The 27,660-nt window shown below is 44.1% G+C and overlaps 1 protein-coding gene across 1 annotated transcript; it reads right to left on the bottom strand.

The window, feature by feature from the left end:
• Positions 1 to 5,151: 5,151 nt before the first annotated feature.
• On the bottom strand, positions 5,152 to 24,892 carry LOC135510491 (uncharacterized). The gene is made up of 10 exons (XM_064931477.1): positions 24,785 to 24,892; positions 16,465 to 16,536; positions 11,704 to 11,849; positions 11,067 to 11,128; positions 10,681 to 10,843; positions 10,281 to 10,464; positions 9,758 to 9,904; positions 9,306 to 9,528; positions 8,067 to 8,274; positions 5,152 to 7,850 (listed from the first exon to the last, which is right to left on the bottom strand). Exons 2-10 carry the CDS (start codon positions 16,510 to 16,512, stop codon positions 5,534 to 5,536), a joined length of 3,498 nt encoding a protein of 1,165 aa, XP_064787549.1. The 5' UTR covers positions 16,513 to 16,536; positions 24,785 to 24,892; the 3' UTR covers positions 5,152 to 5,533.
• Positions 24,893 to 27,660: the final 2,768 nt, after the last annotated feature.

The raw sequence follows: 27,660 nt of genomic DNA, 5'->3' as shown, positions 1-27,660 counted from the left end.
ATGCAATACAGGAGAGCACATACAATGAGCAAATAGATAAATAACAATTATATATATATATATATATATAAAAAATAATAGAGAATCAATATGAATCAAATCTTGTCATCATGTGTTACTCAAGTAATCTGGGTGCTCATTTGTTTTGAATGCATAAATGGAGCAAATTACCAGACTCGAATCCAGTCAACTCTATGGACAGACACCCATTACCCATACTCAATGATAATCATAATGATATTACCCATACTCAATGATAATCATGATGACATTACCCATACTCAATGATAATCATGATGACATTACCCATACTCAATGATACTCTGGATGACATTACCCATACTCAATGATACTCCGGATGACATTACCCATACTCAATGATGACATTACCCATACTCAATGATAATAATGGTGACATTACCCATACTCAATGATAATAATGATGACATTACCCATACTCAATGATAATCATGATGACATTACCCATACTCAATGATACTCGGGATGACATTACCCATACTTAATGATAATCATGATGACATTACCCATACTCAATGATAATTGTGATGACATTACCCATACTCAATGATAATCATGATGACATTACCCATACTCAATGATACTCCGGATGACATTACCCATACTCAATGATAATCATGATGACATTACCCATACTCAATGATACTCAGGGTGACATTACCCATACTCAATGATAAGCATGATGACATTACCCATACTCAATGATAATCATGATGACATTACCCATACTCAATGATACTTGGGATGACATTACCCATACTCAATGATAATCATGATGACATTACCCATACTCAATGATAATCATGATGACATTACCCATACTCAATGATAGCCATGATGACATTACCCATACTCAATGATACTCGGGATGACATTACCCATATTCAATGATAATCATGATGACATTACCCATACTCAATGATACTCAGGATGACATTACCCATACTCAATGATAATCATGATGACATTACCCATACTCAATGATAATCATGCTGACATTACCCATACTCAATGATACTCCGGATGACATTGCCCATACTCAATGATACTCCGGATGACATTACCCATACTCAATGATACTCATGGTGACATTACCCATACTCAATGATACTCATGATGCCATTACCCATACTCAATGATACTCAGGATGACGTTACCCATACTCAATGATAATCATGATGACATTACCCATACTCAATGATAATCATGATGACATTACCCATACTCAATGATAATCATGATGACATTACCCATACTCAATGATAATCATGATGACATTACCCATACTCAATGATAATCATGATGACATTACCCATACTCAATGATACTCATGATGTCATTACCCATACTCAATGATGCTCGGGATGACATTACCCATACTCAATGATAATCATGATGACATTACCCATACTCAATGATACTCATGATGTCATTACCCATACTCCATGATACTCGGGATGACATTACCCATACCATATTATCTTCCCATCAAAGTGCATTTCCTATTATGTAAAACTGTACAGTATTCATTTTCACATTGTTTACACACATATCATGCTGTAAATTACACTAGTATGGCAGAAAAAGGATATGAGCAGTGAAGTCAAATCAAATGTTATCGGTCACATACACATATTTAGCAGATGTTATTGCGGGTGTAGCGAAATGCTTGTGTTCCTAGCTCCAACAGTGCAGTAGTATCTAACAATACACACAAATCCTAAAGTAAAATAATGGTATTAAGAAATATATAAATAATAGTTCGAGCAATGTTGGAGTGGCATTGACTAAAATACAGTGGAATAGAATACAGTATATACAGTGCCTTGCGAAAGTATTCGCCCCCCTTGAACTTTGCGAACTTTTGCCACATTTCAGGCTTCAAACATAAAGATATAAAACTGTATTTTTTTATGAAGAATCAACAACAAGTGGGACACAATCATGAAGTGGAACGACATTTATTGGATATTTCAAACCCTTTTAACAAATCAAAAACTGAAAAATTGGGCGTGCAAAATTATTCAGCCCCTTTACTTTCAGTGCAGCAAACTCTCTCCAGAAGTTCAGTGAGGATCTCTGAATGATCCAATGTTGACCTAAATGACTAATGATGATAAATACAATCCACCTGTGTGTAATCAAGTCTCCGTATAAATGCACCTGCACTGTGATAGTCTCAGAGGTCCGTTAAAAGCGCAGAGAGCATCATGAAGAACAAGGAACACACCAGGCAGGTCTGAGATACTGTTGTGAAGAAGTTTAAAGCTGGATTTGGATACAAAAAGATTTCCCAAGCTTTAAACATCCCAAGGAGCACTGTGCAAGCGATAATATTGAAATGGAAGGAGTATCAGACCACTGCAAATCTACCAAGACCTGGCCGTCCCTCTAAACTTTCAGCTCATACAAGGAGAAGACTGATCAGAGATGCAGCCAAGAGGCCCATGATCACTGGATGAACTGCAGAGATCTACAGCTGAGGTGGGAGACTCTGTCCATAGGACAACAATCAGTCATATATTGCACAAATCTGGCCTTTATGGAAGAGTGGCAAGAAGAAAGCCATTTCTTAAAGATATCCATAAAAAGTGTTGTTTAAAGTTTGCCACAAGCCACCTGGGAGACACACCAAACATGTGGAAGAAGGTGCTCTGGTCAGATGAAACCAAAATTGAACTTTTTGGCAACAATGCAAAACGTTATGTTTGGAGTAAAAGCAACACAGCTCATCACCCTGAACACACCATACCCACTGTCAAACATGGTGGTGGCAGCATCATGGTTTGGGCCTGCTTTTCTTCAGCAGGGACAGGGAAGATGGTTTAAAATTGATGGGATGATGGATGGAGCCAAATACAGGACCATTCTGGAAGAAAACCTGATGGAGTCTGCAAAAGACCTGAGACTGGGACGGAGATTTGTCTTCCAACAAGACATTGATCCAAAACATAAATCAAAATCTACAATGGAATGGTTCAAAAATAAACATATCCAGGTGTTAGAATGGCCAAGTCAAAGTCCAGACCTGAATCCAATCGAGAATCTGTGGAAAGAACTGAAAACTGCTGTTCACAAATGCTCTCCATCCAACCTCACTGAGCTCGAGCTGTTTTGCAAGGAGGAATGGGAAAAAATTTCAGTCTCTCGATGTGCAAAACTGATAGAGACATACCCCAAGCGACTTACAGCTGTAATCGCAGCAAAAGGTGGCGCTACAAAGTATTAACTTAAGGGGGCTGAATAATTTTGCACGCCCAATTTTTCAGTTTTTGATTTGTTAAAAAAGTTTGAAATATACAATAAATGTCGTTCCACTTCATGATTGTGTCCCACTTGTTGTTGATTCTTCACAAAAAAATACAGTTTTATATCTTTATGTTTGAAATGTGGCAAAAGGTTGCAAAGTTCAAGGGGGCCGAATACTTTCGCAAGGCACTGTACATATGAGATGAGTAAAGCAGTATGTAAACATTATTAAAGTGACTAGTGTTTCATTATTAAAGTGGCCAGTGATTTCAAGTCTATGTACATAGGGCAGCAGCCTCTAAGGTGCAGGGTTGCTTAACCGGGTGGAAGCCAGCTAGTGATGGTCATTTAACAGTCTGATGGCCTTGAGATAGAAGCTGTTTTTCAGTCTCTTGGTCCCAGCTTGGATACACCTGTACTGACCTCGCCTTCTGGGTGACAGCGGGGTGAACAGGCAGTGGCTCGGGTGGTTGATTTCCTTGATGATCTTTTTGGCCTTCCTGTGACATCGGGTGCTGTAGGTGTCCTGGAGGACAGGTCGTTTCCCCTGGTGATGTGTTGGGCAGACCGCACCCCCCTCTGGAGAGCCCTGTGGTTGTGGGCGGAGCAGTTGCCATACCAGGCAGTGATACAGCCTGACAGGATGTCCTCAATTGTGCATCTGTAAAGGTTTGTGAGGATTTTAGGGGCCGAGCCGAATTTCTTCAGCCTCCTGAGGTCGAAGAGGCGCTGTTGCACCTTCTTCACAACACTGTCTGTGTGGGTGGACCATTCCAGATTGTCAGTGATGTGGACACTGAGGAACTTGAAGCTTTCCACCTTCTCCACTGCCGTCCCGTCAATATGGATAGGGGTGTGTTTTAATGCGAGCAACAATCTAGCTATGAATTGGATATCTAATCTCCTAGCAAGGATAGCTATCTAATCTCTCGTAGAACCGTATAATCTGTCACGTAGTGGTGGGCTGCATGGGACGAAGTTCTGGTCTTTGGGTTTTCATCACTGGTTATTTGGAGCATCAGGATTGGGGCGAAGGCAGTGCTTAAAGGACAATTCCACCCAAAAATGATATTTTGGTATTTGTTTCATTCCATTATTGATATAGTCCAAACATATTTTGCATGTCAGTAATCAAGTTATCAAGATATATAACTTTCAAAATGCATCATACCGGCTGTATTTCTATATTTTGAAAGTTATATATCTTGAAAACTTGATTACTGACATAGATATCCCGTCGTGACAACTACTGTTGCTCGAATATGTTGACCAATTTACGCAAGGTTTTAGTTTTGGGTTAACCGAGATGAATATCTATCTATCTAAAGCAAGCATATACCGGTAACTATGGAAAAGTCGCAGATTTCTATCTCTCATAGTCTACCAGAAAAGATGCTACAGCACCTAGTTTCATGGTAACATAAGGCTGTAGGGAATCACACTGGAAGAGAATAGAGAGTGCAGCCAATAGCCATATTGTCATATCATATGAATTGGGTAAAGTATCAGTCAAGAAACCTGTATCAGAGCCTAGTCTAAACGATATCCTTGGGAAGTGTCAACTCTGACATCACCGAATTGAAGTTGAAATTTAAAACGGTTAAGGTTAGTTTAGGGTTTTGGTTAGGGTAGAGGTTAAGGTTAGGTTTAGGATTGGGACACCCCAAGGACCCCAGATAGCACGAACTATCAATCAATCAAATATATTAATAAAGCCCTTTTTATATCAGCCAATGTCACAAAGTGCTGTACAGAAACCCACCCTAAAACCCCAAACAGCAAGCAATGCAGATGCCTATACCTGTACAGGAAGAGATGTAAGTCATGAGGAAGTGTTCAAAGCCAGAGAAAAGGGTGGGTCACTTACAAATCAAATCAAATTTATTTATATAGCCCTTCGTACATCAGCTGATATCTCAAAGTGCTGCACAGAAACCCAGCCTAAAACCCCAAACAGCAAGCAATGCAAGTGTAGAAGCACGGTGGCTAGGAAAAACTCCCTAGAAAGGCCAAAACCTAGGAAGAAACCTAAAGAGGAACCAGGCTATGTGGGGTGGCCAGTTCTCTTCTGGCTGTGCCAGGTGGAGATTATAACAGAACATGGCCAAGATGTTCAAATGTTCATAAATGTGGGAAGGTCTTTTGTTTATTTAATGCTATATAGTAGAAATAGAACAAAATCATCCATTGAATGAACTGAAGTGAGATGACATGGTCCTAACTGGAGGCGTGAAAAGTCAGCCGGCTACACAGGGCTGGAGGGCTCAGGGGAAGAGGAGAGGGAGATGGCTCCAACCACATACTCTGGTCCTCCCTGACCCTGCCCTGTCCTCCACAGCCCAGTGTAGAGCCTGTCCTCCAGGGTCACAGAAAGCTTATCAGACAGGCAAGGGGATGGAGCCTGAGCCTGGGGCTGAGGATGGGGATTTAAGCCTGGGAATTCAGGGTCTTCAATGTGGAGAATAGGGGGATCGATGTGGGAGTCTTTCAGGGACTTAGGGAGAGCCACAGGAGGGTTCTGTGTGGGGACAGAGGAGTAACTCTCTGATAGAGTCAAAGCTTGGCTACTGTTGTTGTTGTAATTGTCTACCCTCGGGTCCATCCCACTGGCCTCAGCCCTCAGTGTGTCAGATGACAGACTAGCTGTGTCCTGATTGGCTACAGTCTCATTCCCTGTGCCCTGATTGGTTGAGTCCTTAACATCTGTGTTCTCATGCACCGCACCCTCATTGGTTGCTCCCTCGCTAGCCGCCCCCTCACTTGTCTCCTCGTCGGCTGCGCTGGCGATACGAGACAGGGTGCTGTGATAGCGTGTGTCTAGAGGGTATCCCGCACTGTCGCCCCTCCGTAAGGGTCTGAAACTCTGCCTCTCCAGAGAGGGCGAGTAGCGCCCCCCAGCACCAGACCCCGGGTCGCTATACTGCTTGTGGCGCTGCCACTGCTTGCGAAGGTGGATGCGCGAGCGGTGCCGGGAGCGCAGTGGCGACTCCTGCTGGTCGAAGCGGGGATCGTGACGCAGGAACTCGTTGAACAGTGCGTCTGTCTTCTCGTCTATGCTGTAGTCACGCCGACGGAGGCGTACGGGCCGTGGCGAGGGACTGGGTTGGGGTTGGGGTTGGGGCGACTGCAGCGGCGGTTGTTGCAGTTGTAGCGATTTTAGTGGTGATACCGATTGTGACGGTTCTTTCAGAACAAGCGTCTTTCCTCCATTAGTAGACCTTGGGGACCTCTTCAAAGGTTTCTCTTCCACCTCAGTACTCTTTCCCATCTCATCCTCCAACTCCTCCTGGAACACCTTGGCCTCGAAGCTCTCACACACGGTGCCCTTCCTCCCAGAGCTGGTGAAGAACAGCCTTCTCTCTGACGCCGTCTTCCCACGAGGGCCTACAGGGGCCCCGAACAGCCTCAGCTCCTCAGGGGCCCTTATCGGAGCCTCAATGGATGTGTACCCACTGTCCATCTGCAGGAGCTTCCGGCTGCACACCTCCCCTTCACCTCCTCCTCCTACCCGGGTTCCCCTTTCTCCTCCTCCTCCCTCACTATCTCTCCTTTGGACCCCCCTGTGCCCAATCTTTCTTCCAGTGTCCCTGTATTCCCCCTCCCCCTCTGTCTCCCTCTGTCCTCTGTCTCCCCCCTCCCTTCCCGTGTCCCCATACTCCCATTCTTCCTCCAGTTCGTCGCCAAGGTCCTGGGAGAGACAGGCAGCAAAGCCGGACCGGGCTGCAGCGCCTCCTAGTGAACACACGCTGTCGGCGTCGCTGCGTATGGACTCCCTGTCCGTGCTGCTTTGGTCCGAGGAGGCATACTGCTCCAGAGAAGCTCGCAGGCTCCAGATGTCTCTGTACAGGGAGGGCTGGGTCTCAGAGCTCTCCTGTCGACTGATACACACCCCAGACCCAGACCTTGATCGAGGCCCTGGATCTTCCCATAACCCTGGCCCTGCTCCAGCACTTAGCACCCCTTCTAACCCTGATCCAGAATCTGCCTTTATCCTCACCCCTGATGCCCCTAGCCCTGCCTCAATTTCTAATTCTGCCCCTGTTATTGCCCCCACCTCTAACGTTGACTCAAACCTGTCTTCTGTCTCGACCTCTCTTTCTATTCCCAGAACAGCCCCTACCCCTGTCTTGGCTCTTAACCCCATCCCTGCTTCTGTATTTGGAATGGCCCCCAACCCATCCGCAGTCCTTGCCCTTATCCTTGCCTCAGCTCCTAGCTCTGCCTGGAAACTTTCTCCTCCCTCTTGGGCTTCGTCTGCACACAGACCTTCCATTATCTCTGATCCCATACCCACATTTTGTTCTATCCCTAGAATATCTGTCTCTTCCTCTTCATCTTCATCTGACTCTTCTCCTGGCCCAACCCATTCATTGACCTCCTGTCTTGCTTCTTTTCTTGTCACTGCCCCAGCTTCTCTCCATAACCCTGTCCCTGTTCCCGTTGCTTCCTCCCCAGGCTCTTGCCCTCTCTCTTGGGTCTCAGGGGGCTCTGGTGGTGGGTGAGTTGCGTTTCTCTCTGTCCTGCTGCTGCTGGCAGCCTCTACCACCACCTCCACCTCTAACCTGCAGAGAGACAGAGAGACATCAGGTAGATTCACCATCAAACAACACCCACGTGTTTTATTTCTCACCTGCCTGTCTCTTATCTTTCTTAACACACTGCACTTATCAAAAGTAGTTAAGTTACAGAATTGATCATTTATTCAGATTCTATGGGTACCCCTATAACCGATATGAGTATAATACTGTTTGTTAGAAGTAAGAGTCTGTGAATGGTACCTGCTGAGACAGGGTGAGGGTGGGCAGGTGGGGGGCGATAGCGACCCTGCAGAGAGATGCTGGAGGCCGCTGCTCTGGCTGTGTGCGGAGGGGAGGGGCTGGATGATGTCACGGCGGAGAGGGGGAGAAGGGGGTGAGTCCTCTTCAGTTGGGTCTGTGTTATCACTGGCTGCTCTCTGTCTCTGGAACGGACGTCTCTTAGGAGAGCCTGGGGGAAACACACACACACACACACACACACACACACAGTGTTCTCCTCTCCTCTATCTTCATATCGATTCCAATGCAGTTTAGGACCCGATTCAATCAGTAGTGCAGAAAATCTGCGTCATGGTGCCACTGACATTGTTTCCACATTCCCGGTAAACGCTGCATACGGGGCATTCGGACAATATTCAGACCCCTTGACTTTTTCCACATTTTGTTACGTTACAGCCTTATTCTAAAATCGATTAAATAAAACATTTTTTTCTCATCAATCGACACACAATACCCCATAGTGACAAAGCAAAATCAGGTTTTAACAAATACTTTATTTGCATAAGTATGTTTCCATTGATCATCCTTGAGATGTTTCTACAACTTGACTGAAGTCAGAGTCCACCTGTGGTAAATTCAATTGATGAGACATGATTTGGAAAGACACACACCTGTCTATATAAGGTCCCACAGTTCACAGTGCATGACTGAGCAGAAACCAAGCCACGAGGTCGAAGGAATTGACCGTAGAGCTCCAAGACAGGATTGTGTCGAGACACGAATCTGAGGAAGGGTACAAAAACATTTCTGCAGCATTGAAGGTCCCCAAGAACACAGTGGCCTCCATCATTCTTAAATGGAAGAAGTTTGGAACCACCAAGACTCTTCCTAGAGCTGGCCGCCCGGCCAAACTGAGCAATCGGGGGAGAAGGGCCTTGGTCAGGGAGGTGACCAAGAACCTGATGGTCACTCTGACAGAGCTCCAGAGTTCCTCTGTGGAGATGGGAGAACCTTCCAGAAGGCAACCATCTCTGCACTCAGCACTCCACCAATCAGGCTTTTATGGTAAACAATTTAATACATTTTATAATAAGGCTGTAACGTTACAAAATGTGGAAAAAGGCAAGGGGTCTGAATACTTTTCAAATGCCCCGTATGTTGGCTCAATTGGAAATTACCTTTACATTTCACATTAGTCCAAAAAATTTTAACTTAATAAAACCAGACATATGCCTCTAGCCTAGCAACATGACCTCTCACCTTTGGTGTCTAGACTGGCGGCACGATGGCTGCTGTCAAACTTCCACTTCCTGAAGTAAGGTCCGGCCCCCTCCAAGCTGGCATGCCGTCTCAGTTTGCAGAAGAAGTGCAGAACAGAACCCCGGTGGACGGGGACCGGAGACGTTCCCCTCACTCCTCTCGTCCCTGTAATCTCCCTCTCTCCTTCTGTCCTAACCCATGGTCCGTCCCCTACGGCCTCCGTCTGTCAAAGCAGAGTATAAGTAGAGATCGGTAGATAACGTAGATATAGAGACAATGTACATATAGAGATAATGTACATATAGAGAGGGTCAAGGAAAGGGTTTTAAGGACAGCCAAGTGGGGGCTTGAACCCCTGTCACCAAGGGGCATGCAGGGTTCCGAAATAGAGAGTGATACCTATTCATCAGAGTCTGTAGTGGTGTGTGTATAAAGTAATGTATAATACTCACGGTTCTGGAGCGGGGGGTTGGGGGGCACAGGATTGGTGGACTGTAGCTGAGTCTGGAGTCCAGTAGGATGTAGTGGTGGATGTCTCCAGGGAGGGCACTACCAGAGCTCTGGCCCAACCAGGCGGGCCCAGCCCTCTCAGAAGACGACTACACAACACACAAGGTTCAGTTAGGATGATCAGGGAAAAGCAATCACAAGATTGTATAGTAGGTTGAGTACAGAGGATCCTGGTGGGAGGAGCTATAGGAGGATGGGCTCATTGTCATGGTTGGAATGGAATCAATGGAACCGTATCAAACATATTGACTTTGCTCTATCGATTCCCTTCTAGCCATTACAATGAGTCTTCCTATAGATCCTCCAACCATCCTACCAACCACCTCTGGTTGAGTAATTGAGTCAGATCGATTGTTATCTACCTTCCCTGACACCTGAAGTTCTAATGCCCTTAACCAATAAATGCTATGTTTTTTTTTACCATGGAAAAGTAAATCATGCTAAATGTAAAATGTGGATGTTTACCTGGTAGAGGGGGTACAGTGGAGGTTTGGGAGTGGGCGGTTCGTTGACGTTGAGGCTGCTGCTCTCTGTAGATTCACACTCCATGATGGTGAGTATCTTCAGGGTAGAGGGAGGAGGGGCCAGGGGGAGGTGGGTCAGACGGGCCTTCTTCAGATGATGGAAGTCCCCTTCTGTGAGGGTGTATCTGAGTAGGAGGAGAGGAAGGAAATGGTATCTACATTTAATTCAGTCCCAAGTTTCCATTGAGATAAAGAGATTGTTTTCCAAGGAAGACCTTGCTTCAAAAGACTTAACATTGTATGGAGACGACTCTCCACTTCCACCACCAATCTGTACTTGTGTTGCAACATCAACCTGAGTGATACACGGCAGCCATTTTGTAAATAACATTGTCCTGTACCTGCGTCCTTTGTCCTGAGTCTTGCTCTCCTTTTCGTAAAGAGCTGACTCATTGAAGGAGACACGGCGGCCAGTAGAGCAGGTGGACATGAACCTGTCTGTCTCTTCATCATGGCAGCTAGACGGTGAGAGAGCATCTGATTCATCGAGCCTTATAGTAATGTCTGGAGAGAGGGGAGGAGAGGAGAGGAGGAGAGGTGATGTGAGAGGGGGAGGAGAGGTGATGTGAGAGGGAGCGGAGAGGAGATGTAAGAAGAAGGGAGGAGAGGAAAGGAGAGGAGACGAGACAAGAGGAGAGAAAAAAATGTAAGGAGAAGGTGTCAGTTTCTATGGTTTTAATAAAAATATTCTGTGTCTAAACGGAAGTAGAATGTACATCCTCCTTACCTTGTGTGGGCTGTGAATCCTCCACATAGGTGTTATTAGTCTTCTCTGGATCATCACTGGCCCTGCATACAGAGGACAGAAAAAGAGGGAGAAAAGAGGGAGAAAGGAGGGAGAAAGGAGGGAGAAAGGAGGGAGAAAGGAGGGAGAAAAGAGGGAGAAAGGAGAGAGAAAAGAGGGAGAAAGGAGGGAGAAAGAGAGAAGAAAAGAGGGAGAAGGAGAGAGAAAAGAGGGAGAAAAGAGGGAGAAAAGAGGGAGAAAAGAGGGAGAAAAGAGGGAGGAGAGAGAAAAGAGGGAGAAAAGAGGGAGAAAAGAGGGAGAAAAGAGGGAGAAAAGAGGGAGAAAAGAGGGAGAAAAGAGGGAGAAAGGGAGTGTTATTGGTACTGTCTCTTTGCCCTTTGCGGTCAAAAATAGAATTGTCTCCAGGCATCAAAGATTTAATGCTCATTTTGATTTCACTCTGAGCAGTAATCCATTTCTATCCTAATCACTTCAACACTGTGTCTCCTAATCTCTCTGTGCAGACGTGCCACAGTTTTGTTAATACATAATACACTTAGGGTTAATCAGAGTTCGAGCCAGGGACATGACCTATAATGCTGTAGGTTGGGTTACTGTAGAGGTGAGAAGTGTGTGGTACCTGGAGTAACGGCGGCTGCCCACAGAGCAGCGGTGACAGAACAGCAACAGCACGGAGAGAAGGATCAGTGAACCTCCAGCGAACACACACAGCAGGACCAGCAGGATCACATAGTTCTCAACCCGTCCTACCGACACTGGCACCTCCTGTACAGAGGGAAGGACCATAAGGGTCAGAGGCCTAGTACCTTACCCTCGACACAACCCCTTTCAACCAATGGCAGTCTGTAAAAGGTTCCCAAGTAGATCTTTGGGTAAGGGAACTTCTATCTGGAGAAACGGGGTGTGACTCTTCAGGTTTAATTTAGCCGAGCAGCTTACCCTCTTGGCTGATACTTTCAGTGTACACAGATCTGAAATGACTGGATAGGTGACAGAAATATGATCGAAAATCTATTGCATTTCATACTTTGCATCCCATTAAAGGGTTTTGCCTTGCATTACGGTTGTGCGTCATAATGTATTGTATTGTCAATCAATGATTGAATAGATAGCCTGCAGCACAGTATTCTTTTGAAATGCATTATGTTTTCACACCATGTTTGTGTGAATGCGTATGTGAATCTACTGTGCCGAGCCAACATCTCAGCTACATGACTAGTGCTGCTGGGAAAAAGATCATTTTCCTTTTGAAGTCAAAAGAAATATTTTTGTCCCATTACTGTGTCAGCTCAGCAGTGTAATATTTATTAATACAGAAAGGTGGAAGCCACACATACACACATACAGTAATGTTACACAACTGCTCTTCTCTGTACTTTGTGATTAACGTGCTCTGTCTTCCCTAAGTGATCCTCAGGATTAGAATCGAAACGTCAATGAGACCTTTAATTCAATTTCCCTGCTCATCTGACTGAGGGGAAAATGAGGACTCTGCATGCTAAAAATGGAAATGGGTGGAGAAAAGGAGGGAAGATGTAGAGGAGAGGGGGAGAGAGGGGGAGAGGAGGAGAGAGGGAGAGGGGGAGAGACGGAGAGACAGGGGAAAGGAGGAAAGGAGGAGAGAGGGAGAGAGAGGGGAGAGAGGGGGAGAGGGAGAGGGGGAGAGACGGAGAGACGGGGGAGAGGAGGAGATGGAGAGAGGAGGAAAGGAGGAGAGAGGGAGAGGGGGAGAGACGGGGGAGAGGAGGAGATGGAGAGAGGAGGAAAGGAGGAGAGAGGGAGAGGGGGAGAGGGGGAGGAGGGGAGAGGAGGAGATGGAGAGAGGAGGAAAGGAGGAGAGAGGGAGAGGGGGGAGAGACAGAGACGGGGGAGAGGAGGAGATGGAGAGAGGAGGAAAGGAGGAGAGAGGGAGAGGGGGGAGAGGGGGAGATGGAGAGAGGGGGGAGGAGGAGGGAGGGAGAGGGGGGAGAGACGGAGAGACGGGGGAGAGGAGGAGATGGAGAGAGGAGGAGAGAGGGAGAGGGGGGAGAGACGGAGAGACGGAGGAGAGTAGGAGATGGAGAGAGGGAGAGAGAGGGGAGAGACGGGGGAGAGGAGGAAAGGAGGAGAGAGGGAGAGATGGAGAGAGAGAGAAGAGGAGAGAGGAGGGGCGACAGGGCGGCATCATCAGGAGGAGACAGTCAGACCGTGGTAAGCAGTGAGAACCAGACTTTTCTGCTGATGTTGTATTATGGACTGATTCTGATAATGGAGGGCCATTAAAAGCCAATGACAAAGCAGTTCTATATTGAATTTCATTTAACACACCCCTCTACTCTAATTACACTATGATTAAGACAGAGAGGACAGTAAGGGATCGGCTGTGATATCAAATGTGCTATGAGTCATGCTAAGATTGGTGATTGAGTGAAAGAAAGAACACTCCATACTATGGATGGGGAAGCCCTCTAGATCGCAAGAGTCTACAGTGATTCATAACCTTGAATGAGGGAACAACAAGGTCAACCTAGAAATTCCACACAGTATTACTGTTCCACACAGTATTACTGTATACTGAGTTAATAACTAATGCACCCCTGAGAGAGAGAAGGGGGGGATAGAATGAGAGAGAGAGAGAAGGGGGGATGGAATGAGAGAGAGAGAGAAGGGGGGGATGGAATGAGAGAGAGAGAGAAGGGGGGATGGAATGAGAGAGAGAGAGAAGGGGGGGATGGAATGAGAGAGAGAGTGAGATGGAGAGAGTGAGAGAAGAGTGAGAGACAGACAAAGAAAGAATGTAGAGATAGGGGAATGATCTGAGTCTGCAACTCTACATTTTCCTCAGAGGAGTTTGGAACCCTCAGAATTAGCTTCTGGGGAAAGTTCCAGAACACCACTCATCAATCAAACACTGTCAAGCTGTTAACTCCAATCACACACACAATCCAGCAACTGAGAGAATATTCTACGAGGAATGACTGGGAGGGAGAGGTGGCCATATGGTTTCCAATTGAATGCCCTTCTGAGAATGAAAACAGCTGGCGTCAGGTTAGCTGCTAGCATAACCAGGCCTCGGATCAAGGCATCGCTAGATTCGCTAATGAAACAAAAATAATTGTGTGCCTATTGTTTGATCTTAGAAAGCGTGAGCACATTTAAATAAGTGATCATCAGCATATTCATTTTTACTCTGCCTTCATCCTCTTTCTGCTACTGGACTACAGAAGTGTATTAGTGAATAACATATCACACAGGGTTCATCCATTAGTATATAGGTTCAGCAGGAGGGGGACTCATGGAAAGACTGTGTGTAGGTCTAGACAGTGAGGTGGGGATGGAGTACAGTGTGTTATGGCGTAGAAACAGGGAAAGGGGGGTACCTAGTCAGTTGTACAACTGAAATGTGTCTTCTGCATTTGACCCAACCCCTCTGAATCAGATGCTTGGGGCTACCTTAATTCGGCATCATTGGCGCTCGGGATCTGTTGTTGGGGGTTAACTGCCTTGCGCAGGGGCAGAATGAGCTCGGCTCCTTCAGGGAAAGCCTCGCAGGCAGCACAATTACCTGATGGGTCTCAGTTATCATTACAGTAAACATCACACACACACACACACACTTCTCCACTGCCAGAGTGACTGTAGTGTAATAATGCAATCTGCTGTTTTGACAAACTCAGCTCAACAGTAAGAACAACACAATCAATCAGTGGGAGCAGCTAAATCCCTGGCTACCTGCAGACCATATTACTAACCTACTGAAACCCTGGCCGGCTACCTGCAGACCATATTACTAACCCACTGAAACCCTGGCCAGCTACCTGCAGACCATATTACTAACCCACTGAAACCCTGGCCAGCTACCTGCAGACCATATTACTAACCCACTGAAACCCTGGCCGGCTACCTGCAGACCATATTACTAACCCACTGAAACCCTGGCCGGCTACCTGCAGACCATATTACTAACCCACTGAAACCCTGGCCGGCTACCTGCAGACCATATTACTAACCCACTGAAACCCTGGCCGGCTACCTGCAGACCATATTACTAACCCACTGAAACCCTGGCCGGCTACCTGCAGACCATATTACTAACCCACTGAAACGGCTACCTGCAGACCATATTACTAACCCACTGAAACCCCGGCTACCTGCAGACCATATCACTAACCCACTGAAACCCTGGCCGGCTACCTGCAGACCATATCACTAACCCACTGAAACCCAATGTAACCCACTGGGCTCATCTGCAATGACAGGCTGCAGCCAGCCACTGAACCCAAAGTCTGCTTCTGGGTTACGGCCACAAAGACTGGGGGCTCAAAGGAAAGAAAAAACAGGATGGAGGGAAGAGACCGAAGGGAGATTGTGGGGAGATAAAGAGAGAGGGAGAAGTGTGAGAAAAGAGATAGGAGAGAGGATGAAGATAGCATGGAGAGAGATGGATGAAGAGAAGGTGGAGAGATGATAGAGAGAGAAGGAGAGCACAAGATGGATGAAGAGAAGGTGGAGAGATGATAAATAGAGAGAGTAGGAGAGCACAAGTTGGATGAAGAGAAGGTGAAGAGATAATAAATAGAGAGAGTAGGAGAGCACAAGATGGATGAAGAGAAGGTGGAGAGATGATAGATAGAGTAGGAGAGCACAAGATGGATGAAGTGAAGGTGGAGAGATGATAGAGAGAGTAGGAGAGCACAAGATGGATGAAGAGAAGGTAGAGAGATGATAGAGAGAGTAGGAGAGCACAAGATGGATGAAGTGAAGGTGGAGAGATGATAGAGAGAGAGTAGGAGAGCACAAGATGGATGAAGAGAAGGTGGAGAGATGATAGAGAGAGAGTAGGAGAGCACAAGATGGATGAAGAGAAGGTGGAGAGATGATAGAGAGAGAGAGTAGGAGAGCACAAGATGGATGAAGTGAAGGTGGAGAGATGATAGAGAGAGAGAGTAGGAGAGCACAAGATGGATGAAGTGAAGGTGGAGAGATGATAGAGAGAGTAGGAGAGCACAAGATGGATGAAGGTGGAGAGATGAGAGAGTAGGAGAGCACAAGATGGATGAAGAGAAGGTGGAGAGATGATAGAGAGAGAGTAGGAGAGCACAAGATGGATGAAGTGAAGGTGGAGAGATGATAGAGAGAGTAGGAGAGCACAAGATGGATGAAGAGAAGGTGGAGAGATGATAGATAGAGTAGGAGAGCACAAGATGGATGGAGAGAAGGTGGAGAGATGATAGAGAGAGAGAGTAGGAGAGCACAAGATGGATGAAGTGAAGGTGGAGAGATGATAGAGAGAGTAGGAGCGCACAAGATGGATGAAGAGAAGGTGGAGAGATGATAGATAGAGTAGGAGAGCACAAGATGGATGGAGAGAGGACAGGAGGTAGAGAGCTGCAGTACTTACGGTGGAGTTCTCCGTCAGGCTTGTCAGTACAGGCGAGTCATTGCTCATGGTCCAGGTCAGAGAGAGTGAACCCTGAGGACGATAAACAGAAGAGAGGAGAGGAGAGGAGAGGAGAGGAGAGGAGAGGAGAGGAGAGGAGAGGAGAGGAGAGGAGAGGAGAGGAGAGGAGAGGAGAGCTTAGATACTCATAAACTATCCAGTCTAGTTCTTTCTTGCGCGCAGGCTGCCCTGATACTGTCTGGAGCCTAATTTAACATGCTCCACTTATCTAAAGGACTTGCAGTCAGTGCATTCATCTTAACACAGCTAGGTGAGAAAACCACAGTCGTAGTAAGCACATTTTTCCTCAGTACAGAAGTTATCACCAAAGTCAGGGCTAATAGGAATAGACAAGTGCAAGTATTTATTTTTATGGGGTGGGAGTAAGACTGCGATGTCTTATTTAAATACTCTTTGAAGAGGTAGGGTTTCAGATGTTTTCAGAAGATGGGCATGGACTCCTCTGCCCTAGCTTTAGGGGGAAGCTCATTCCACCATCAAAGTGCCAGGACAGATATAAGATTTGTCTGGGCTGAGTGGGAGCTGAACCTCCCATAGGGGTGGGACGGCCAAGAGACCAGAGGTGGCAGAACGGAGTGCTCGGGTTGGGGTGTGGGATTCTGAAGGTAGGCAGGGGGCAGTTCCCCTTGCTGCTCCGTAGGTCTTACATGTTCACAATAATCTCCTAGAACAACAAAGTAAATGGAAATACCTAGTCAGTTGTCAAACTGAATGCCTTCAACTGAAATGTGTCTTCCGCATTTAACCCAACCTCTCTGAATCAGAGATTTGCAGGGGCTGCCTTAAATCCACATCCACAGCACCTAGGAAACTGCCTTGCTCAGGGGCAGAACGACAGATTTTTACCCTGTCAGCTCACGGATTCGATTCAGCAACCTTTCCAGTTACTGGCCCAATGCTCTAACCACTAGGCTACCTGCCTCCCAAAGTACTAGTGTATTACATTTAAGTGGAATGCATTAGCAGTGCGACAGCACTGACCTCATATACAGTATAAATTGTGTATCAAGTGTGCATGCGGGTGCGTGCGATGGCTAATCCCACGTCTCTCTTGTTCTTCTGATTGTATTACAATACGATAATCTGCTCTATGCGCTACTCTCATCAGAGACTACCAAATAATCTCTTTGGCATGAATGTGTGTGTGCAAAATTCGGATTCATGCTCAGAAAAACTTTGTCACATCCCCACACCATATGAGCACCTTATTTTACGCAAAACCTCATCCAACCTGCTCAGTCCTTTGGTAGAGCGAGGAGCTTTCTACAAACACCAGCCCAGTTCAAATGTTTCATTTAAACCATAAAACATAAAGCCTATTACTTGTAAATTGATGGGACATACAGTACCAGTCAAAAGTTTGGACACACCTATTTATTCAAGGGTTTTTCTTTATTTGTACTATATTCTACATTATAGAATAATAGTGAAGACATCACAACTATGAAATAACACATATGGAATCTCATGTAGGTTCCAAAAGAGTGTTATATATATATATATATATTATGAAATATAAATCATCTTGATGATATCATGGATTGAAAAGTGAATGGCATTTCTATGTTGACCTCAGGGCAGTGTTAATTTCATCAACAAAAATAGTGACAAAAATATTAGTCAGACACCTATTTTTCAGTGGCAATTCACGAGACAATAACTGACTAAATTAGGGCTATTCAACTGGTGGCCCGCGGGTCAAATCCGGCCCATTTATTCATTTAGACTGGTCCTTTGATCAATTCTGAACATGAATAAACGATCTGCATTCAGTGCCGAAATGACAAGCACGATGATGGTTGTCTATTGTGTGGTTTCTGGTGTGTTTTATGTGGTTTTTAGCGCGCATGTGGCATGTTGATTAATTTGGCTCTAGCGTTTGAACGGTTTATTCTACAAAATATTATGACCCCATTCCTGAAAGCTACGACTCTCAAGAACACATACATGCCTTCCGTTTCCCTCTCTTATGCTCACGGGGACTTGTTAGAAGGGAGGGTGACAAAAAATGCAGCTGATGACTGAGGGAAATGATTTCAAAGCATACTTCCTTCAGACTGGAATTTGGCATTACCTGATTTGACATACAGTGAGCTCCAAAAGTTTTGGGACAGTGATTATTTTTGTTGTTGTTTTGGCTCTGTACTCCAGCACTTTAGATTTGAAATTATATAATGATTATGAGGTTAAATTGCAGACTGTCAGCTTTAATTTGAGGGTATTGTCATCCATATTGGGTGAACCGTTCAGAAATTACAACACTTTTTGAACCCGCAAAACACCAGTCTCAACATCAACAGCGAAGAGGCGACTCTGGGATGCTGGCCTTCTAGTCAGGGTTGCAAAGAAAAAGCCACATCTCAGACTGGCCAATAAAAAGAAAAGATTAAGATGGGCAAAATAACACAGACACTGGACAGAGGAACTCTCTAGAAGGCCAGCATCCCGGAGTCGCCTCTTTACTGTTGACGTTGAGACTGGTGTTTTGCGAGTACTATTTAATAAAACTACCAGTTGAGGACTTGTGAGGCATCTGTTTCTCAAACAGAAACTCTAATGTACTTGTCCTCTTGCTTAGTTGTGCACCGGGGCCTCCCACTCCTCTTTTTATTCTGGTTAGGGCCAGTTTGCGCTGTTCTGTGAAGGGAGTAGTACACAGCGTTGTACCAGATCTTCAGTTTCTTAGGAATTTCTCGCATGGAATAGCCTTAATTTCTCAGAACAAGAATAGACTGAAGAGTTTCAGAAGCAAGGTCTTTGTTTCTGGACATTTTGAGCCTGTAATTGAACCCACAAATGCTGATGCTCCAGATACTCAACTAGTCTAAAGAAGGACCGTTTTATTGCTTCTTTAAATCAGAACTACAGTTTTCAGCTGTGCTAACATAATTAAAAAAGGGTTTTCTAATGATTAATTAGCCTTTTAAAATTATAAACTTAGATTAGCTAACACAACGTGCCATTGGAACACAGGAGTGACGGTTGCTGATAATGGGCCTCTACGCCTATGTAGATATTCCATTTAAAATCAGCCGTTTCCAGCTACAATAGTCATTTTCAACATTAACAATGTCAACACTGTATTTCTGATCAATGTTATGTTATTTTAAATGGACAACAAATGTGCTTTTCTTTCATAAACAAGGAAATTTCTAAGTGACCCCAAACTGTTGAACAGTAGTGCATAATATATATATATATATACAGTGCCTTGCGAAAGTATTTGGCCCCCTTGTACTTTGCGACCTTTTGCCACATTTCAGGCTTCAAACATAAAGATATAAAACTGTATTTTTTGTGAAGAATCAACAACAAGTGGGACACAATCATGAAGTGGAACGACATTTATTGGATATTTCAAACTTTTTAACAAACTGAAAAATTGTGCGTGCAAAATTATTCAGCCCCCTTAAGTTAATACTTTGTAGCGCCACCTTTTGCTGCGATTACAGCTGTAAGTCGCTTGGGGTATGTCTCTATCAGTTTTGCACATCGAGAGACTGAAATTTTTTCCCATTCCTACATGCAAAACAGCTCGAGCTCAGTGAGGTTGGATGGAGAGCATTTGTGAACAGCAGTTTTCAGTTCTTTCCACAGATTCTCGATTGGATTCAGGTCTGGACTTTGACTTGGCCTTTCTAACACCTGGATATGTTTATTTTTGAACCATTCCATTGTAGATTTTGATTTATGTTTTGGATCATTGTCTTGTTGGAAGACAAATCTCCGTCCCAGTCTCAGGTCTTTTGCAGACTCCATCAGGTTTTCTTCCAGAATGGTCCTGTATTTGGCTCCATCCATCATCCCATCAATTTTAAACCATCTTCCCTGTCCCTGCTGAAGAAAAGCAGGCCCAAACCATGATGCTGCCACCACCATGTTTGACAGTGGGTATGATGTGTTCAGGGTGATGAGCTGTGTTGCTTTTACGCCAAACAAAACGTTTTGCATTGTTGCCAAAAAGTTCAATTTTGGTTTCATCTCACCAGAGCACCTTCTTCCACATGTTTGGTGTGTCTCCCAGGTGGCTTGTGGCAAACTTTAAACAACACTTTTATGGATATCTTTAAGAAATGGCTTTCTTCTTGCCACTCTTCCATAAAGGCCAGATTTGTGCAATATACGACTGATTGTTGTCCTATGGACAGAGTCTCCCACCTCAGCTGTAGATGTCTGCAGTTCATCCAGAGTGATCATGGGCCTCTTGGCTGCATCTCTGATCAGTCTTCTCCTTGTATGAGCTGAAAGTTTAGAGGGACAGCCAGGTCTTGGTAGATTTGCAGTGGTCTGATACTCCTTCCATTTCAATATTATCGCGTGCACAGTGCTCTTTGGGATGTTTAAAGCTTGGGAAATCTTTTTGTATCCAAATCCGGCTTTAAACTTCTTCACAACAGTATCTCGGACCTGCCTGGTGTGTTCCTTGTTCTTCATGATGCTCTCTGCGCTTTTAACGGACCTCTGAGACTATCACAGTGCAGGTGCATTTATACAGAGACTTGATTACACACAGGTGGATTGTATTTATCATCATTAGTCATTTTGGTCAACATTGGATCATTCAGAGATCCTCACTGAACTTCTGGAGAGAGTTTGCTGCACTGAAAGTAAAAGGGCTGAAAAATTTTGCACACCCAATTTTTCAGTTTTTGATTTGTTAATAAAGTTTGAAATATCCAATGAATGTCGTTCCACTTCATGAATGTGTCCCACTTGTTGTTGATTCTTCACAAAAAATACAGTTTTATATCTTTATGTTTGAAGCCTGAAATGTGGCAAAAGGTCGCAAAGTTCAAGGGGGCCGAATACTTTCGCAAGGCACTGTATATATATATAGCTTACCCCAGAGAGAGATATATATGAGAGAGATATGCTGTTGGCATGCTACAACACCAACATGCATTTCTTTATGTCATATGGCTACAGATACAGACGTACAGAAGGAGTGGAATTTGTACTTTTTCTACCTGAATATTTGGTATAAAGATAAGCAATATATTGTTAGATTATAGGTGTAACTCTAGTGGGCCTAAAACAATCTTCTTCCAACTGTCGGAGTCAGTTGGAGCACCAGGTCACGTTCCCTTCATATGATAGCCCTGCAGTAGCTGTAGCTTAATAATAGCCACACCATACCAAACCTTCACAAACCTTTCTAAACTTTATTAGGGTAATATCAAAAGGAAGTTAAGACATTGTTTGACTACCGTCCCCTGTGCCCCCTCAAAAAAAAAAAACCTTCCCCAAAGCAAAAAGAGAACTTTGACAACCCTCCACTATTTTGAACCATCCCTCCCCCAGTACATTTTGATCTGTCCCTAAAATCTGACTAGTAAATGGACTGGACAAGAGTTTTTGGAGGGTTTCCAATCTGGCAGCAACACAACCTTGACGCAAATTAGGCACACACCTTAATCTTTCGGTGGTAGAAGCTCCCGGTAGAAAAAGGGGCAACGTTTGGAGCCAATTTACTTATCTTTCGATGGGGCCTGCTACTGTGATGAGCGAGCCACATCTCTCCCTCTCCCTCAATGTGCGCTCCGGGAGAGAGACAAAAGGCTTCTGATTTTATAACATTTCATAATGTAATCGCTGGAAATACAAACCTTAGAAGCAACTACGTTTGTTCTCAGCTTTCTGTGGGTATATGTTTTATTTGTCATATTGAGCTCATATAGCAACTATGCCTTTAAGATACAAAGGGCGAAATGAAGAATTGTGTATCCCCCATTGTGAGTGATTTTTTTGTTGTTGTCAATTTTATTAGGATCTCCATTATCCGACGCCAATAGTGACAGCTGGTCTTACTGGAGACTGACACAACGAAAAACACATTACCAGACAAAATACAAAATTAAAAACATTAACATGTTGTGTGTGTGTGTGTGTGTGTGTGTGTGTGTGTGTGTGTGTGTGTGTGTGTGTGTGTGTGTGTGTGTGTGTGTGTGTGTGTGTGTGTGTGTGTGTGTGTGTGTGTGTGTGTGTGTGTGTGTGTGTGTGTGTAGGTCACATGTCAGTACATACACACAGCAAGTAGGTCACATGTCAGTACATACACACAGCAAGTAGGTCACATGTCAGTACATACACACAGCAAGTAGGTCACATGTCAGTACATACACACAGCAAGTAGGTCACATGTCAGTACATACACACAGCAAGTAGGTCACATGGGGGAGAGGCATTGTGCAGTGAGGTGTTGTTGTTTTTTCATTTTTTGAAACCAGATTTATTGTTCACTTGCACTATATAAGATTGAAGGGAGTTCCATGCAATCATGGCTCTGTACAAAACTGTAAGTTTCCTTGAATTTGTTCTGGAATGGGGACTGTGAAAAGGTGGCATGTCTGGTGTGGTAAGTGTGTGTGTCAGGTCTGTGTGTAAGTTGACTATGCAAACATTTGGAATTTCCAACACATGAATGTTTGTACTAAAAACAAGAAGCGATGCAGTCAGAGTGCATAGGGTAGCAGGCTACAACTGCAACACTTTTTAGGACATTCAATTTACTGTTTACGTGACTACTAGCAGTGAGTATTATGTTTAGTCTTACCGTTCTAGCTAATGTGTTTTGAGTTTTCACTTCTTCATGCTGTGAATTAGACCCAAAAATAAATGAGCTTATGACAGTAAAGCACATAAAGATGCAGGTAAATCCATCCCTACTGAACAACAAAATTCAGACAATATAAAAATATAAAAACAATATCCTATAGTCAAGCCGCAATTCATGACTATCACTGGATTCGGTTGCACTTGCACATAAAAATATCTTGCATAAAGTGTTTGGACATGTCAAATGAAACACTGAACAGTATTTCCTGAATAGCCTTCCTTCTCAGTAGCCTGTTACACAGTCTACAGCACTGTGAAGTCTTTTATAAGGGGATTACACAGCACTGTGATGCTGAGGGGGAAACTAATGGTGCGACCAAATCATGGGCTGATGCCACCAACTGAAAAGGTTAGTGGCACTAGTGCCAACAGGAGAACATGTTAGTCTGGAGCCCTGTCAAGGGGTGGGATGTTTAATCTGCTGCTGAGTAATGTGCTCTTCTGCCCATTTGGCTGTTGGGAAGAGAATCATGCGATAGGATGTTATGCTATGTTTGTGCACATGGAAGTCAGTGATTTATGTTTAGTATAGGTTAATGAGGCAATAAAAATATGTGACTCAAATGTGACTAAAATGATAGGGCATTTAGTTGACTAAAATGGCCCACTATTTTCGTCATTTTGACAATAACTAAACTAAATTATTCTTCATTTTGACAAAGATGTGACCAAGACATAATTATATTTTAATAAAAATGACTAAGACTAGACAGAAGTCTAGTACACTTGCTGTGAGTGAAGCCTGCCACATCAGATATGAGGGCTAATGTGTCACAGCAGGTGATCCAGATCCTTGGACTAAGCCTAATTAAAGGCTTTGTCTAACTTTTAAATTGTGACCGAAATAATGTAATGTTCCTCACTATAATATCCATATTATATCATGCTTTCTGGGCATCAGAAATATGGGCACGGCAACAAAAAGAAAGTCAGTGGGTATTCTAGCACATTCTTTACTACATATGAAACAATTGAAATAACGTCACATCATATCTCGTCACGCATTGAAGTAACCCCACAGTTTCTTTCCCTTTCGATATTACCGAAGCGCGCTCTCTCTCTCCTCGGGTTGGTGCTGAGACAGCGCTCATCTCAGCATCCTTTCTTCCGAGAAACCGCTGATCAAGGAAGTCGTTGCACATGCATGCACCATCTTATTTTTGACACACATCTTACAGTAAACAGCCAAGTGGTGTGAATTATTATCAAAATATAATATCGAATATATTTGACCATCATCGGCAATTATTGTTGCCTTTTATGTAACAAAAGTGCTTATTGTACTGCATAGGCTATGGCAAACTTCACAATCAGACGTGTGCTCTCCTCACATCGCTGTATCATTTTCATCGCAATGGTGTGGCGAGATTTATCAGCAATATGTGTGGTAAATTGTATTCTACAGTATGGATCGCTAAATCCTATCCGCATCACATCACATCCCCTACTACCCCAACTAGCCTACTAGATATGTTCCAGCAGTGCTGGAATGACTACATGTAAAACAGTATCAGAGTAGGCTACAATCTGTAGTGTGCACTATCCCTCCATTCTACTAGAATATATAATTCAATCATAAATCAAAGGCAACAGATGGATTGGCTGTATGTATAAAACCGAAAGCCCACTATGGAGACACACTTACCTTATTCTGGGTTACTTCATGTGGTCCATTTGACGCTGTCTATCACACGCAAATAGCGTCAGTCTTCTCCGCATAGTTTAATTTGGGCGTTAAATGCCGATCTTAGTTATGAATGAAACCGGACTGAATAAGACACACCCACAGCCCGATCCTGAAAACACCACGTGACGAAGACGGCGAAGACGTGAGATGGAACAGAAACTGGTGGTCCGTTCAAGTTTACGCGAAGCGCGTGGGAATCATTTCTTCCTGTATATTTTGCATAATTCATAATAGCCCTCGCACTAAGATGTGAAACAAAGATTTTGATATTATTGTTTTATTGATTTATTGATATCATTGCTCTCTTTTTGCTAAACGAAAAGCACAGATCAGCAAGCACAGTCAGTGAGCTTTGCAGGTGAAATATTTTTGATAGTTACTTTCATTACCTGTCTTGATGATTCATGACACACCTATAACGGAGGTAATTAATGCCCATGATAATATCATATCCATTATAGAAAGTTCCTGAACCAATTGAGATGCAAATAGTCACCTCTTGCATTTTCGTCTTATACCCACATGGTGGTATTGTTGCACCATAGCGCAATTGTGGACCGGACAACAACACTCGAATTGAGGTCCAGTTTACTTGCTAAAAATAAATAAAATGCAAATGTTTCTTTACCTCACAACAATTTCAGTATGAATGTGAACTGTAATTAACAAAAAAATTAACATTTTCCGATGAATTTGAGACACTTCAACATCTGTGTTGACTAGTCAAGGGCCAGACTGGTTCCTGAAAGGGTCGGTGCTATCCGGCACCCTTGGGACGTCCACAGCCCGTTGAAATGTAAATGTCAAATGTTCACTGTAATGGTTAAGGTTAGAATTTACAGTGGGGAGCATCACACCTTGCACTTCAGATTAATGTTTTGACACGGATTGACAATTTTATTTAGGCTGAATGGAAATGAGGTTTCCAAGAGACTAGGCCAAGGTTTATTCAGATTGCACAGTGCTGACAGCACTTTCTTCAATGCATTTTTCTTGTATTATCTATTTTATTTTGTATTTCATTTCACTCTTTTGTTCACCCCTTTTTCATGGTATCCAATTGATATACAGTCTTGTCTCCCGTACGGACTCGGGAGAGGTGAAGGTCGAGAGCCGTGTGTCCCCTGAAACACAACCCAACCAAGCCACTTCTTGACACAATTCCCACTTAACCCAGAAGCCAGCCACACCAATGTGTCGGGGGAAACACTGTAAACCTGGCAACCGTGTCAGCGTGCACTGCGCCCGGCCCGCCGCAGGAGTCGCTAGTGCGCGATGGGACAAGGACATCCCTGCCTGCCAAAACCTCCGCTAACCCAGACAAAGCCAAAGGATGTGTCTCTCCAAAACCTTTACCTGAACAACGGTAACATATACTGAACAAAAATATAAACGCAGCATGTAAAGTGTTGGTCCCATGTTTCATGGACTGAAATAAAAGATCCCAGAAATGTTCCATAAGCTAAATTTCTTTAAATGCTGTGCACACATTTGTTTACATCACTGTTAGTGAGTATTTCTTCTTCGCAAAGATAATCCATGCACTTAACAGGTCTGGCATATCAAGAAGCTGATTAGAGACCTTGATCATTGTACAGGTAGGTGCACCTTGTGCTGGGCACAATAAAAACTACTCTAAAATGTGCAGTTTTGTCACACAACACAATGCCACAGATGACTCAAGTTTTGAGGGAGCGTGCAATTGGCATGCTGACTGCAGGAATGTCCACCAGAGCTATTGCCAGATAATTTAATGTTCATTTCTCTACCAAAAGCCGCCTCCCGTGTATCCTTGCCAGCCCAGGACCTCCACATCCGGCTTCTTCACCTGCGGGATCATCTGAGACCAGCCACCTGGACAGCTGATGAAACTGAGGAGTATTTCTGTATGTAATAAGGCCCTTTTGTGGGGGAAAACGCATTCTGATTGGCTGTGCCTGGCTCCCACGTGGGTGGGCCTATGCCCTCCCAGGCCCACCCATGTCTGCGCACCCCATCCAGTCATGTGAACTCCATAGATTAGGGCCTAATTAATGAATTGTAATTGACTGATTTCCTTATATGAACTGTAACTCAGTAAATTTGTTGACATTGTTGCATGTTGCATTTATATTTTTGTTCATCATAAAACACTGGAAGAATAAAAATGTTCAATTTAGACTTTGTATGGAAATGCGTTTAAATATAGCAACAACTGTGAATCTCGATTCTGCAAATAGCAGATGTCTTCCAATAATAACCGTGGAATATTCACATGCTGCTCTGTCTCACTATAAATAGCTCATACTTTGTATTCAATCAAAGCTTCCTACGCTTCACACAGGCTGGATGAAAACATCCACAGTAGAACGGTTTTGCCTACCCACTGGGTTTAAAGGGATAGTTCATCCCCAAATTAATGATAATGAGAGAGTTTTTAGACCACTTCTGAGGCATAAAAATGTCTGAGCGATTGTTTGTAACTAGTTTTTGATGTCATGCATGACAGTCTAAAAGGACATCTAAATGACACATATTACACATGAACTGTTTCATGAGTGACTAAAACCAGGGCATTATGTGGAAATATGAAGTAGGAGAGATAAAGAAAGGGCAGAGGACTGTTTAGTAAGAGCATTGGGAAAGAGCTTCCTTCCTCTCTCAGAATGGTGTCTTTGGGCACACGCAGTCACATCTCACTTCCTGTTGTTGATCAATCAGTAATGCATTCTGAGGAATTGGCTTCTGCCAGTCAGCAGAGTTTCCTGTAGATTTTTGCCTGTCAAGTCATCATCAGTCAGAAGTTACACATTCAGATACTGTGCAATAATCACGTTCTGTGTGTGTGTATTTGT

The sequence above is a fragment of the Oncorhynchus masou genome, chromosome 3, assembly GCF_036934945.1.
Source record: "Oncorhynchus masou masou isolate Uvic2021 chromosome 3, UVic_Omas_1.1, whole genome shotgun sequence".
Classification (NCBI taxonomy): domain Eukaryota; kingdom Metazoa; phylum Chordata; class Actinopteri; order Salmoniformes; family Salmonidae; genus Oncorhynchus; species Oncorhynchus masou.
This window is presented reverse-complemented; position numbering and strand designations above follow the sequence as displayed.